This window comes from Periplaneta americana, chromosome 8, assembly GCF_040183065.1.
Source record: "Periplaneta americana isolate PAMFEO1 chromosome 8, P.americana_PAMFEO1_priV1, whole genome shotgun sequence".
NCBI lineage: Eukaryota > Metazoa > Arthropoda > Insecta > Blattodea > Blattidae > Periplaneta > Periplaneta americana.
The window spans coordinates 140,270,857-140,287,122 of NC_091124.1; the positions used below are offsets into that span (position 1 = coordinate 140,270,857).

General features: G+C 36.5%; 1 protein-coding gene across 5 annotated transcripts in view; it reads right to left on the reverse strand.

The window, feature by feature from the left end:
* LOC138705106 (blood vessel epicardial substance-like) overlaps nt 1–16,266 on the reverse strand; it is a 902,265-nt gene that overhangs the window by 388,657 nt on the left and 497,342 nt on the right. For all 5 annotated transcript variants that reach the window (XM_069833734.1, XM_069833733.1, XM_069833732.1 and 2 more), the window contains exon 3: nt 12,668–12,825. In XM_069833734.1, the coding sequence (XP_069689835.1) occupies nt 12,668–12,825 (158 nt within the window). The remainder of the gene's footprint in view (nt 1–12,667; nt 12,826–16,266) is intronic.

Sequence of the window (16,266 nt, forward strand, 5' to 3'; positions counted from 1 at the left end):
TGAACCCCGAGATTGATACCAACAAGATAACACTTATGAGACAACTATTCCAGTAGATAATGGAGTAGGATGGCCAGTTCCTTTTCCCCTCCATTGCATACATCGCCGACTATTTAGCTACATATTACACTAATCAGACTTCAGATGTATACAAACAATTGTTCTTCATCTGACACATAGATCTATCGTCAAGTGAGATGTACTGCCAGATAATAGATGTACAATCAGCCAAAACCTCGATCAGAGGTATTGGGGTACATATCACATGTATTTTCAATACAAGTTATCCTGGACCGATGAAACTAAACATTTGAACTCCATATTACAGTGATATAAACAATAAGAAATGTTTTATTTGTTTATTTATAAATGTCTCTATTCAATAGTAAATTTGTTTCGAACTCTCAACGTATGTATATAAATATTTTTATACATAAGTAAACCTATTCATACCTACCTACCAGTATAGGAAACATAAAATACTCGCGATAAATAGTCCATATACTTATATGTTTCCAAAATATATATGACATTCTTAGAGAGAAAGATGTATTAAATCATCAGCCCTTCAGTGAGGGTAACTACAAGGGTCCTGAATACAGAACAGTTAACTTATGTTTTTAAGTCGAATAATTTAAAAAACTAAATTTTGAATTTTGAAATTTGCCAAAATGTCGTATTGACAAAATTATCTTTTTTGAAAATATAAATTATAATGAATAATATGTAAACAGTTCCTAAGAATATGTAATAAGATGTTTTGTATTTGAAAGACTTCGAATTTTAACTTCACTAATAGTTGCTAGTTAGACTGTGGAAGGCAACTTCCCACTCTAAATAACATAACGGTATCTCTGACGACCCCACTGATTAATAGGTACGTTATACTTAAAAAAGAGGAAAGGTAGACACTGTTAATATATTTCTTGTTTTTTTTTTTATCTCGTTCGCTTATGACAGGTTTCTCTTAAAGTGGATGGTTGGATCCAATACCATGACCTTAACCTTAACGCTGTCAATGGCTATGATGTCCGCGCGACTATTGGAATCTGCTGCCGAAATGCATTGAACCTCTTCATGAACCTCCCAACCTTTAAGACATCAGCACTACTTGCCCTTCCTCTATGTCTGTTGTTCTGTAGTAGTTCGCTTTTCCTGCTGAATCTCAATACGTGACCAATAGTTTTTGTCCCGTTGCAGCCAGTATGCCTCCAATGGTTTGTATTAAAGGACCTGATGGGAACGATCGGATAGTTACCCGATGAGTCGGGAGGAAAGCTAATAATTATGGGAGATGATAATATGGATATTCTAAATAAATAAGTTTATATAAATATGGTTCGTATTCCCAACAGTATCGGCGATATAGTTGTTTGCATATTGTCGATAGTATCTTGATTGGACCTGTGATAATTAATAATCGTTTAACAAGCTCAAAATACTTACAGTTACTTAGAAATGAGTTTTCAGGATTTCTGCAAGACATTTCCTTGGAGACACGTTTCGAAAGTTTTATCGCTCAGCATGAAGGAGCTCTGCCACATACTGCTCGTGTATAGCTCGCGCAAGGAACGATTACTGAAAAGCAGTGTTGCCGTTACTGTCTGTTTTACGTATGTATGTAGGCACGGCGAGGGGGGCGAGAGGTGAGGGCCGATGGAAGTATTGTCCCTTCCAAGAAGATGAACAAATGAGGACATCGCTATGGAAATAAAGAACGTTGCAAGAAAAACATTCGAAGCGAATTAAACGCGCAACATATGTTTACGAATGAAATAATGATACCGTGCGATACAAGACACGTATTCACATGCAATGGAACAAACTAAAGTCGTAATGTAACTATCACAACCACTGCCATCGTGATCTAGACCAGGCCGTAATGCAGGTTGTGTGACGTCACTCGATGAGTCGGGCTTTTCTATTTGAGTATACGGAGCTGAGTGAAATATATTACTTTATAGCGTGTCGGCGCTCAATTTTATTTAGTGTAATGTGTGTATAAAACCCCTTCACACTTCTTATTGCATAATATGTTGCAGAAATAATTACAAAACTGTGTTATTTCAATGTGAACGGAGTTTTACATGGTAACATAACCTGGTTGCATCAACATTTTAAGTTTGGAATGGAAGCTATTTTGAGATTTAATAAAGAAGAATTATTTATATTGTGATTTTAATTTAGCACATCTACCTTCCTTACTTGTAGGTACAAAATTTACCACAGTCCTGCCTATGAAATTAGTGTATGTACAGTTGTGTTAATCTGGTAGGTTAGATAAATTCAATTCATTACAACCCAGTATAGTAGGGAACAAATAAATAATACAATTAAATTTTTATTCAATGTAATATGTGCATAAGTTCCATTTGTGTGTTGCATAATGTGGCAGGAATAATAAATAAAACTGTGTTATTTTTATGTGAAGAGAATTTACCATGTTAACATAACCTATCTGCGTCAACATTTTAGGCTTAAGTTGAGAACGAAAACGGTTTTGAGATTTAATAAAGAAGAATATATGTTTAGGATAAACTTCAGAACACGGTTACCGTCCTTACTTATAGGTAGAAAATTCACCACAGTCCCTCCTATGAACTGTACATACGTTATATTACTTAGTAGCGCTGAGGTATAGTTCCGGTAATTTCTGAACTGAAAACAGTTGAATTTATTTTTTGTGGAGACGCATTTGATCCTATAAGCAAGGCATATTAAAATCCTGAACGAACCGAACTAATTTGTATATGCAAGATGTATGAATACGAAGGGAACTACCTCAGCGCTAGTTTAGCCCTAGTAACATATTAAACTAATCAGACTTCAGACTGGAGTACCGTCTGAAACGAATAAATACAATTGAAGTGTAGACAAATTGCATTTATAAGTTATACGTAGCATTATGCTTAATTATAATGCATAATTGCGAATATGGAAATAAGGCAAGTACTGATAGAATAAACATAACATATAACTTCAACACATTAAAATATGCGTGCGATGCAACTGAAAATTGTTGAAACGTGCATAAATGAATGTGCAAGAATTTCGTAATGAAGCATGAGTGCTTTATTTCAACTAATTACAATTCTAGATACTGTAACAGTAATGAAAACTATAGGGTATAATTTTTCGTAATATACTAGCTATATGTATCTCGTTTTTAGTTCAAATTGTGTATATTATCAAACGTCGTATTATTTACTCGTATAATGTAGGTTATTCACAAATAAAAAGGGCGCAATAATTTAAATTTAATAAGACAAATACGGTAAACTAACAATAATGGATTAGACAAGAGTAACATCGGTAACGCTGCACTTAGGCCTAATCACAACGTACTTTACATGCCAGTCAATGTTTCACTTTCACGTATATATTATTACACATATTTAGCCTACTGTTTATAAGACCAAAATTTCACTTAACCACATAAGGGCGCAATATTTAATCGAAATAAAGGCAGGTATTACACATACGAACTATGCCTGCAACAACGTAATTTTCACACCAAAAATAATATTATACCTTAAATTGCAAGTAAATTGTGTCTCAAGTGTCTCACAATTACTGTTTAAAATTTTACTGACGCAATTACACTGCATTTCAGAGAAATATATGTTATTCTTCATGCACTGCAACTAATTCATATGGTTGAAAGACCGCCTTTCGCGATCAGCTGTTAAGCGAGTCACGTGGTCTGCCTTACGGCCTGTATTAGATCACGATGGCAGTGATCACAACGCAAGACTGATTCTATCGATGTCATTTCTCTTCCGACTGTACTCTTGAATATCATTCAAGATCAGTGGCGTATACTGGTTAAAGGGTTTGGGCTACCACTGACCCTATTATTACACAAAATATATTTTAAAATCCCTATAATAAAATTCCTTACATATTTATGTGAATTCCAGACGTCTTGATTGGGACGAAAATACGTTGATGACTTCGTCCTTGAAATTACAGTTGGGCCACTTGCAAAGTTTCTGTAGAAATGACTTTTCAATGGATATTAGTGCCAAGCCGGATAAACTTTCTTGTGTGTGAGTTGATCTACAGTAGGATTTTATTCTCTTCAACGCAGAAAATGTTCTTTCTACCGATGCTGACGTAGCTGGTATTGTCACAATTAATGTTGCCAATTTAAGGACTTCAGGAATAACTTGGTTCAGCTGGTTTTCATATATGGCAGATATTATTTCATGGATAGGTTTGTTCGAAAAATCAAAGACTTCTGCTGAATATATTACACTTAATTCATTTTTCAAACGTACTTGATCAAAGTGGCTGTTATAGGACTGAAATAATTTGTTTAGTGCCTCATTCGGGAAGTTTTCTCTATAAGCAGAAAATTTTTGAGAATCTAGAAGATGTGTGAACTGAAGCTTTCCATAATCAGAAAATCTGTCAGTAATTTCCATGTGCATACGATTTAGTATGCTGTAGTACAGCTGCCTGTATTTCAATTCATCATCTCCTTTTCTTCGCTTTAATGGTGGTTCCATTGTATTGGCTGAAGAATTTTCATTTACTATATTACTCCATATGGACGGAAACCCACTACGTCTGAACTCGGATATAGTATTTTTTTTTAACTTTGATACCTCTTGCAAGTAGTATGCTATGTCTAGACTTTTTATCTGAAGAATATTGTAGAGCACATCTGTATGTGCGAACACTCTAGCATAGACTTCAAGAAGAAATATATTCTGAAACTGTGTGAAAAAATTCAAATATCCTTGAGCCTGCACATTTACAGCATCATCCCAGTTTTCTTCAAAGTTATTACAAATGATATTTTTAAAGAAAGCAGTCCGTGTTTCTCTGTATTCCTACTGTATTTACAAGCCGAGATGTAAAATTCAATCTAGTTGGTGCTACTTTTGGGAGTTTCTTGTTCATAAATTCCTTGAGTTTTCTGATCTTTTAGATGATGAGAAAAATGCAGCTAAATACCCGACAGTGTTTTGAAAAAAATGCGGCATTCTGGAATGGATGAAGTAGTTTGTTGCAAAACTAAATTGAGAACATGGCTGTAACAATGGACAAATAGTGCTTGAGGATACTTTTCTTGAACTTTTGTTTTTAAGCCATTAATATTTCCCGCCATAACTGAAGCACCATCGTATGTCTGTGCAATTAACTTATTGCCGACATTGTATTCTGCTATAACACCTTCCACATGCTGAAAACATTTGTGAATCCTGAATCCTATAAACCGTTCTTGAACATTGGCAGTACTGTCGACGTATCTTAAAACAGTGGACAATTGACTCTGATTAGAGCAGTAACTTGTTTCATCAACAACAATGGCCACAAAAGGTTTTATGTTCTTTATCATAACCCCACTTATAGCAAATATTAAGTCATTCTGAATTGCGAGAGAAGTACCACGAAATACTGTTGAACTCTCAAGATGATTGGCCAGTAAATGGTCAAATTCACTTAAGGAACTTAAATATTCAATATAATTTCCTATATTGTCTGATTCCACACTCTCGTTATGACCCCGAAAAGCCAATTCTTGTTTTCCTAGAAAGCAGACTGCGTTAATAAGATGCAGTAAAATCTCCCGATTTTTTTTTCACAAGAGCATTGTGTTGGTTGATGTGTAGAGCTTTTCGCTAATCTAGCTGTAAATCAATTCTTGTCTTCCCAAAGTTTGCAAAGTTCATGCTACTACAAATATGAGCTTTTGATTTGTCATATTCTAGGACTGCCGTTCGAAGGGAGTTCATATTAGAAAACCCCTCTTTCGACCACACATTAGTTTCGCGGCTAAATAACAAATATGGCCAGCAAAATAGTTTAGACAGTTTAGAAGTACCACACAACCAATTCCACTTACCATATGATGTTGAAGTGAAATGGCGTGTGTACTCTCGCTGGTTTTTTTTTACGTCCATGGACAAATTTAACTCAGGAGTTGGTCTTTCCATTTTCACAATTTCAACTTTCTCGTTGTTATGTACGACGGTTAAAAGGCACTTTTAATAAACCTTCTATTACAGTCATTTTCAACACAAACCTCTCCAGAAACTTGTTCTGCCATATTTTTCACAATATCACTTAATTGGGAAATTAAAAACTTAATAATTCACAATTAAAATAACTCTTAGGCACTCGAACAAATCACAGATTTAAAATAATGCACTGCAAGAACAATCACATTCAATTGCTAGCGTACTAAGCGTACTGCTGCTTCGCGCCTGCGAAGAAACCGATCACGAGAGCGGCAACTCGCCCGCCTACAGTGCACGATGGAAACAGATGGGAGCGGGGGGACGGGCAGTTGTGCGAAGGACAGCGTGAGCGAAACGGTCACAGGCTACCTCACGTAGCAAGCGGTTTCTCCAGCGATGCCGCCTTGACAACTTGTTTCTTTTCGAGAGCAGAGAACGCATATAAATCTAACCATTACTTTAATTTTAATTACTATGGTAAAACTAATAATACAAAATTATTACATTATGTTATATTATAAACTTTTTCTTTTGTAGTTTCCTTGGGCTACCGCCGGTAGCCCCGGTAGTCCGCAAAATACGCCCCTGTTCAAGATATCTCGTGACCTTTCCTGTCGTCCGTTCTCCCTTATCGCAGTTTTTCATTCGCATTCCTTCCATCGGTATTCCCTGCTTGCGAGACCTATAGTAACTGAACACACAAAATATGTGTGTCATCCTATTCCTTGGTTGCTAGAGACGGATTTATTTGACCCTACAAGATTATAGTTTGTGGAGTTACTTCAAAACAGTGGTTCGCCAAACAAAACTGAATACACGAGACGAATTTATTACACGAATTTTGTATGCTGTTACTTGTATAGAAGAACGGAGAGCTGTAGTTAGAAAAACGACTCGCAGTCTTGGGAAACGAATTGCAAATTGTATTGACGTTCAAGGTTCAACTTTTGAGCAATTGTTAATGTGGCACATCTTTGATTCATTGTCATTGGATGCACTTCTACAAAGTTGACACAGCTGTATTGCCAATCCTATTGAGAATACAATGTTTATGTAAACTTTTTCATTTAGAATTACCCATACTGTGATCTCCCAAAACCATTCTCTTTCCTCCCGACTCTCGCTGAAATAGGACTTTTTTAGAAGTCAGGGAAAACTTAAATTACTAAACTTTGCTAATTATTGTTATATATCCTCAACCACACAGAATATTTCAGTGGACCAACGTTAGCTTCACTATAACATACAGTATAAATGCCAAAACACAATCAGTAATAATACTTACCTTTTAATTGACAACAAGGACACAAAAGCAATATTTGAAACTCATGTTAAACATGCAACCACAAAACTAAAACCACGACACTGCATCCACTCACTTTAAAGGTTCACCAACAAATGACTAGAGGAAATTCTGTCAAGACGGTGACAGTTTCGTGACTGTCAAACTATAAGGAATGAGAGGAACGAAAAGTAAACACTACAAAACTAAAAATTAAATCAACACTTTTTGGCCAGTTTCTGTGCCTCTAGGAAGCACGGTAATATTTGTTGTCACGAAAATCGTCCATATTTATTTTCATCGATAATCAAACACGTTTCATCAAATTTTGTTGCAAGCATCTCAAATAATTCATATACTAGGGGAAAACACATTAAAAAACAACGAAGTGGTGCTGAAGAATTTCAGTCAAACATAAATTGATAAAACACTGTTCTAATTGGATTAAAATGAGATTACACCCAAAGAATTGATATTAAACAACAAGTTAATGACGAATGCATAGGGCTATTCCATATGAAATCGATCAGTAAAAAACCTCGCATTTTTTATACCCTAATACTATCCAAAGTCAAACGGTTTTCGTATTGTTGAGCGACAAATTTAGCGTATTTTAGAAAAACAATCCTTTTTCAGCGCTGAGAACTCTGGACCCATTTACTGCAGAACATTGAACGAGATCTCATTTTGAAGCTAAAATTTGGTAGGTTATGATAAGCAGTAATCCTTATTTTTATTGTATACAGAGATAGAGATAATCTGATTTTACTTACTTTTAGGCTTTTTGCCTATTTGTAAAAATGTAAAAAAATATTGAGAAAAAAACCTTGCATTATTAAGAGGGATTCGGCATTCTTTGCTTAGTGTCACGGCAATAAATTTCGAGGGTATTAAATAAATTATTTTCATACGCCTGGACTTGAACGGCGCAGTACCGCTCGCACTGGCCGAGAGATGAAGATAAGCGAGCGTTGGGCGTCATTTTACTCCTGTGTTTATGAAAACCTGTGATAAAGCTAGCCCAGCTATGCGCTACTAGACGAAACATCACGTGTTTGTCTCCTGGCCTCGCTTCCCTCGGCTAGATCCCGCCTCACAGTCAGCTGGTTAGCTCACGCGCGTACTATTTATTTTCTTTATTTGATATTTTCAATACTTTCTTATAAACGGTGCACCAGTAAAAAAATGTGTTTATTTGTACTTTCAATGCGGAATCTAACCATATATTTTAAAAATATTTTTTCGTGGGCAAAGGAGTCTTAATGAAGAAAAATCTAAATTTCTCCATTTCCATAAAAAGTAAGAAAAACTGTTTACATGTCAATATAAACTTTAACTTTTCAGCATCAAAATAAACCATGATTTTGATCATTAGGTGAAAGGGTTTCGGAGCCACAACAGTTTAAAGTTGCTAATTTTATGAAAATACGATAAATTTAAATATTTTTAATTTACACACTATGCAGTTCTGATGCCTCAAACTTTGCACACAGCATTGTATCACAGTTGTCTACGGACAGAAAAAGTTTCATTGTATTTAAAAATTGCAAGGTCAATTTTCTCTATATTTCAGTCGATTTGAGATGGAATAGCCCATAGATTAAAAATCATACTTCTGAATTCCAGAGTGTACTAGGATTTAACATTTGCAACGCTTTGTAACTAAATACAAACTCCATCATCAGGTTAATAGAGCACTACCTGAAGGGTGCGCCGGGCACAAAAAATAAATAAATAAATAAATAAATAAAAAAAAAGGAGACCCTTCAAGGTCTTGCTATACTATACTAAAGATGGATTCTTTGTGTTCCGGAATGTTTGAGATGTTAAGCAATACCACAGAATGGAATATCAAAATTCTTCTTAGATCAGAATCAGTGTGAAAGCCTAAAATCTCATGTTTGAATTTTTAGGGTTACAAAAAATTGGCGAGACATTACGTTTGAGAACTTACACAATACTGTATGCAATATCCATAATGCTCACTACTGGTCTCAAATCAATTCTCACTGGCTGAGAAAAGTGGCCAACCAGCATGGCATCATGATGTGGCATCATCGGTCACCGAATCATTGGACTTTATTTCCTTGAAGGATCCTCTGAATGGGGCAATGTATGCTGATCTCCTGAATAACATCCTCAACCAGCTTTTGAAAGACGTGCCACTGGCAACACGAGTAGTGGCTGCAACAGGATGGTTTCCCAGCCCATTTCTCTTTGGTGGTACGTGACAATCAGCCCTTCCCTGGGCGATGAATTGGAAGAGGCGGTTCTGTGGCATGGCCAGTACGATCTCCTGACTTGAATCCTTTGGATTTCTATCTTTGGGAACGGTTAAAAACATCGTCCCACAGCAAAAGATGACATGAAACAACGAATCCGGGAGGCCTGCCAGTCACTTGGTCATGCCGAAGTGTTAAGAGTCACAGTGTTAGAAGAAGAGTACGAGTGTATGCTGATCATAACGACAGACAGTTTGAAAAATTGTAAAAATTAATGGCATTGTCCAATCTTTCAGCAACATCTGTCAACATTAATTGTCTTGTTTACCTACATTCTCTCCTTGTAACATTTCTCAATATTAATGACATTGTCTTTTCGTACGTTTCCTCACTAAAAGAGTAGGAATTAATAAAAACGTTTCCTATGAAAGTTGTTTCTTTTGAAGAGCTCTATAAAATGGTACCCTATTTGACACCGACTCCCATTTTAAGTTTTAGGTAATAAATTAGGTAATTTTTTTAAAAAGGAAAAAATCAACGTGGCCTTTAGGACAAATAATAAACTCAATAACATTATTACTTAAAAAATCATAAACAATTCTCTAATAGTGGAATTTATTTATTACATTGTAAAAACTGCCCTGGTAAATACGTAGGACAAACTAAGAGAAATTTCCGCACACGCTACAGGGAACATGTTGCCGATTTCAAACATAATAGAAATAAATCCAAGTTTGCAACACATCTAATCAATCACAACCAAGAACTTACAAGTATAGATGACACTCTCCAAGTTTTAAAGACAGTTAATAATAAGAAGTACATGAATGCCGCAGAGGAGTATTACATAGCTCCCCATTCTAATAATAATAATACCCATTTACTCAATGAACAGTATCCTAATTTAAATAACCCGCTTTTCAAAATTGTACAGAAATAATTCCGGCTTATCCACTAGGTTTGCCAGGTACATAGTTTTCTTTATTTGCTACATATCTCTGTAAAGCTCAGTCGTATTGCTGCATCATCGGAATCAGGTCAGCCTCTCCTCAACTATTTTGTAAGTACCTTTAGCCACGCCTTCAAAATTAATATTCTCTTCTTTGTTCTCAATTTAATAAATTCTCTTACATTACCGCATTATACTTTTACAGGGCTTTGATTTCATACGCCCATTAAACAGCAGCACGAGCGACCTACATACTGTAGCATGTTTCGTTATTTTGGGAACTGCATCTGCCTGTATTTGAAGATTGTTGAACGAGAACGGATGTATGTATTTAAATGTGAGCATTACCTATTACCTATTGTGAATGCTCACATTTAAATACATTTATTTTAACAATATTTCCGTTCTCGTTCTCGTTATCGCTTCCGTTCCCGGTTTATTGTGAACCAGCCTTAAATAGGGGATTGTGTACGGTACTGTCCGTACACCGGCGTTATGACTACTCGTCGCCTACCAACAGAATCTGTTTAGTAGAGGCTGGAGTAGTGCCGGTATGCATAGGAATGCTCTGTATAGTATTGTATCATTGATTTTTCAGTGTAACTACAGTGTGGTTATAATTAAACTGACGGTGTTCAGCGTGGCACAGCACGGCCTCTAATGGTCGTAGGAATGTGAAACTTCGTAGATATGCTAATTAACCAATGCGCTCCCGTCCACACCTGTTCAGTAACGGTCAGAGCGTCTGGCCGCGAAACCAGGTGGCCCGGATTCGAATCCCGGTCGGGGCAAGTTACCTGGTTGAGGTTTTTCCAGGGTTTTCCGTCAACCCAATACGAGCAAATGATGGGTAACTTTCGGTGATGCACCCCGGACTCATTTCATTCAGACGCTAAATAACCTAGATGTTGATACAGCGTCGTAAAATAACCCAATAAAATAAAATAAAATAAAATGCGGTCCCGAATTACGCCAAAAATTAGTTCCAAGTCTCGCCACCAGGTGTAAATATGGCGCTGTAAGCAGTCAAAACGTGCAATTGTCTGTAACTCTGACGTCAGTATGTTCTTCCGGTTGCATTGCATTGTGTCAGTTCCCTGTTGCTTGGTGACACGTGTTCAAGTGAATTTTCGTTGAAAATTTAGAAGGTTGAACTTTTCCTTGTGAAACGCAATGGCTATTGAGAAAAGAGACTGTGCACTGCTAGTGAAGTTGTTTTACCAGAATGACAGCAATAGCAACGCTGCATTGCGGGAATATCGCCGACAGAAACAGTTGAGAAGAGGTCCCATGTCAATTAATGGGCTGAAGAAAATGAGAAAATTCGAGGAAACAGGTGAATTAGGTGTCCCGCCAGGGAGAAGATGGCAGCCCATCCCCATAGAAGTCGTTGATGAAGTTTCTGTAGCTGTAATTGGCCGTGTAACACATGACTCAAATTCTGCAATCAGTGCTCGAGCTGTGTCACGTGAATTGTCGCTCTCCTGGTCAAGAGTTTGCAAGATTTTGCGGTGCATTCTACACTAGTATCCCTACAAAATTCATACTGTACAGCAATTGAAACCCCGCCAGTTTAATTATAACCACCTTGACGGTGTTCAGCTTGGCACAGTACGGACTGTAATGATAGTAGGAGTGTGAAACCTCGTAGATATGCTAATTAATCAATGCGCTCGCGAATTAGGCCTATTCCAAAAAAATTAATTAGTTCCACATCTTGGCACAAGGTGAAGATATGGCGCTACAACCAGTCAGAACGTGGTATGGGCGCAGGAAAAAGGCAGGAAAGATCAAACACATGATAACGGCACATTTATTGGGAACTATGCTTACAAACATTGTTCAATATGGTCTCCCATTTCAGCAACATGTTGCATCCGTAACACGGCATGGTTGACAGTTGCTCGTAGCATATCTGGTGAAATCAGAGCGACATGTCTTCGTATGCTAGCCTTTAGGTTAGGCCATCCTCTCCCTGGTGCGACACCTAATTCACCTGTTTCTTCGAATTTTTTTCATCATTTTCTTCAGCCCATTAATTGACATGGGACCTCTCCTCAACTGTTTCTGTCGGCGATATCCCCACAATGCAGCGTTGCTATTGCTGTCATTCTGGTAAAACAACTTCACTAGCAGTATGTCTTCTCATCCTTATTGAGACCTTTACAGATGATTTTCATCTCAAGACTCACAATTAACTAAATATTTTCTTAATCATATCATAATCAATTCTATTCGTACTTACTTTCCCGAGAGTACGAGCGATAGGCTGTCCACTTTAGTAACCTTTTCCTGAGCATACACCTCTTGGTACTTTAGTTGCCTGATCATCTTCATACAGTTGAGCACTTTCTTGAACTGATGACGAGTCACTTTCAGAGGCTGAAATAGCGCCAGGTACACCTGCAAGAAAGAGACATGGACTCAATAGAAAGGCAAACTTTTACTCCGTATTGTAATACAGCTACAAAGAAGTTAGCTTTAACGGACATGGTCGCAGATAATAATATTCATAATATTACCAAGACAGAACCTTAGTATAGTGACTTCACACTAGTATCATAGACTTCACCATTCTCCACAAATAAAAAATACAAAAGAGGCGTGCAACAATAAAAAAATACGAAATTCGAGAAGTTCCACAGTAAATACATTATACTTTATCGTTAGAATTTGAGTCCGCTGTTCATGCTTTAAGAACGTCGACTTTATTGTGCAAGATCTTCCGCAGCTTCTCTATAAAAGATTTGCGCTGAAGCAAATTATTATTTTTATTTAATAATTTAGTAAGATAAAAATGCAAATAATTACATAATGTTTATACTAGCTTTCTATGTATAACTACTGTTATCATCGCCACCTTTGCCACCATGATCACTACCACCACAGCCAAAGTTACCACTATCATTCTATAGGCCTACTCGTAAACACCTATGATCTGTTTTTCATCTCAACATATCACTGGTTTTCTTCTATTCTTTTACACTTGGTAACTCAAGTACACTTTCATCGAACTACAGTATGTTTACCTATTTCTGCATAACTTAATACATTTTACCGCAATATTTAATATCCAGCGGAGACAACGCTTAGTCGCTTAGACCAATGGTATTCAACCTCTTTTCTTGCCGGAACTCTAGATACATTTTTTCACTCAAGCTTGTACCATCACACTTGTTACGCTTAATTCAAATTACTGTATATGTAAATAAAACTAAACTAAATTAAACTCAACAATTAATCAATTATTAACACAGTTTTAAACTATAAAAAATAATCATGCTATTAAATAAATAATTAAAGGAATAACGTTACAGATATCATAGAAAAGAAAATTATCTTATTATATTAACTTAAATGGTTCTGAGCTGTTCATGAGATACCTGAGACTGTTTTCTGCACGCCGCACAGTGGTCCAGAATGCAAATTTAGCGGGACAAACTAATAACTTTTCAGCTACCTAACAGATTGTTATGAAATTTTACACAGTAGTTACAGGTAGCATACATGTTTTGTATACCAACTCTCGTTACGTTGGTATAAGGGGAACTACCCCTTACATGGGGGCGCAATTAGACAAAATTAGTAACTTTTCTCCTATCTAACATATTTTTATGAAATTTTACACAGTAGTTACAGGTAGCATGTATGTTTTGTATACAAGCTCTCATTACGTTGGTATAAGTGGAACTACCCCTTATAGGGGGGCGCAATTAGACAAAATTAGTAACTTTTCTCCTCTCTATATGAAATTTTAGTAGTTACACGTAGTACATTTGTTTTGTGTACAAACTCTGATTACGTTGGTATAAGAGGAACTGCTCCTTATAGGGGAATGCATTTAGACAAAATTAGTAACTTTTCTTCTGTCTAACAGAATTTCATGAAAATGTATACAGTAGTTACAGGTAGTAAACTTGTTTTGTATACAAGCTCTAATTCTCTGGATTGTTTTTGTTTCGACCTCATACTTGCTACAATGGAAAAGCTTTCTTGGGCAGCCACGACTTTTTCCAAAGATACGTTTTCTCTAAATTTTCATTACTATCACGATGAGAACATAATTTAATAAGTAGTTCGCTAAGACTGTTCATTTCATTAAAAAGAAAACTCATATTCTTTATCCTCTTGCTCTCCAACGATAAATTATCTTATGGGGAAAATGTATCATTTTTTGGTAAGTACTGTTGCACTTTTTGGGCACTCGGGAAGCTTATTTGATACATAATTAACAAGCTGCCACCTTGAATTCCCTAAATTTTACTTCGGAAGCAGATTCAGTTCACAGATATTTAAATAACTGTAGCCCTAATCGAGAAAAATTGCACTCCTGCACCTGGAAAGAAGAGTACGCATAATTTATTACTTCCGCAAATCTGCGCACCTTAAGACTGCATTTAAAATAGAGTTAAATACTCGAGGAAGTGAAAAAAAAAATCATTTTGGGACGGAACAAAGGGTGTTTTTTCTCTACCTTAGTCAAGTCAGCACTCAATGGTCACATTTACATTTTGTCCCGTGCCCATTCATGCTAATGTGACATGCTATAACAACGTTAAATGTAACAAAGACAAACTGTGTTACATACCTAAAGAACTACTTGACATGTTGATACCAAATATGATTGGAATCGACCACTTATAACAGAGTTACAGCACAAAGAAAACGGCAGACTCGCAGCACTTGCTGAGTAAGAATGCTGGGTGGCGAAATGTGGTATGTTACCGGCCTCTTATCTCGCTTTGCAGCCACCTCCGCTGATTAAGATTATCAATTCCGTGTTTCTCAGTTATATAGGGAAAATAATTTAAGGGTTTTATTTAATTTTTCTACTTTTGTCCTCCTAAATATGGATTCTGGACCACTGTGGGAGTAACAATTTGTTAGAAAAGAGAGAAATTTTACTGCCTATCTCCTCTTTCTTAATTTGAGAAACTGTCGATGTTATGAAGTCCACCATTTGCTTCTTTACATCGATAGTATTTGCTCGAGAAAGAAGACTTCCGTTGAAAAGGAATTCAAACGTGTCCGCGTCACTATCTGACTCATGCCTGGCAACGTAAAACATAAAAAATAGTTAATTTCCGCAGAGCCACGCACATTAAAGGGGCCCTATTACATAGATATGGGTGTAATGAAGAATATTAAACAATTAATAGCCCGAAAGAAAGGGGGTTATTTTTTGCCTATCCTGTTGAATTTAGTTCTAAACTCGCTGAGACGCATTTTCTCTCTTAATCCAAAAATGAATTGTATTATAGTGACAGAATCAAAAGATGCTGAAAAAAATAGTACATAATTCACCTGAAGGATCAGCAGCCATGATCACACTCAAATATTCACAATATACTACAGTAAGCACTTGCTATAAGAAGACGAAAAACCAACTGAAAGCGCTGACAATCAGCGACTGACGGCTGTGTATATTTTGTTCCATTTAACGGTGTTGTTATTGCTCTTTTGCCTCCGCTTATTTTATTAAAGGATACTTAGAAGTGCTACGCAACTATCTGGCTATATTTCTACGTCAGGATTTTACAATTTGAGCAGGTTGAGGTTTAGGGCAAATGTCCCCTTAAAAGTGAGAAATAGACCACTGTGCGCCGGCTCCTCGATTCTTGATCGAATCTTCGTGAATGCGAGTATCAGATGTGATTCTGAATTCAAGCGATTTCTGTGTTTCGTTTTAATTGATATTAATGCAGAGAAAACCTGCTCACACAAATAAGTAGAGGGCAATGGCAGAAGGTGTGAAATAGCAGTATCATTAAGTTCCGTAATCTCTTTGTGAGCACAATACCAAAAGTCTCAAAATTGACAAGTTTTCGAATCATTAACGGACAT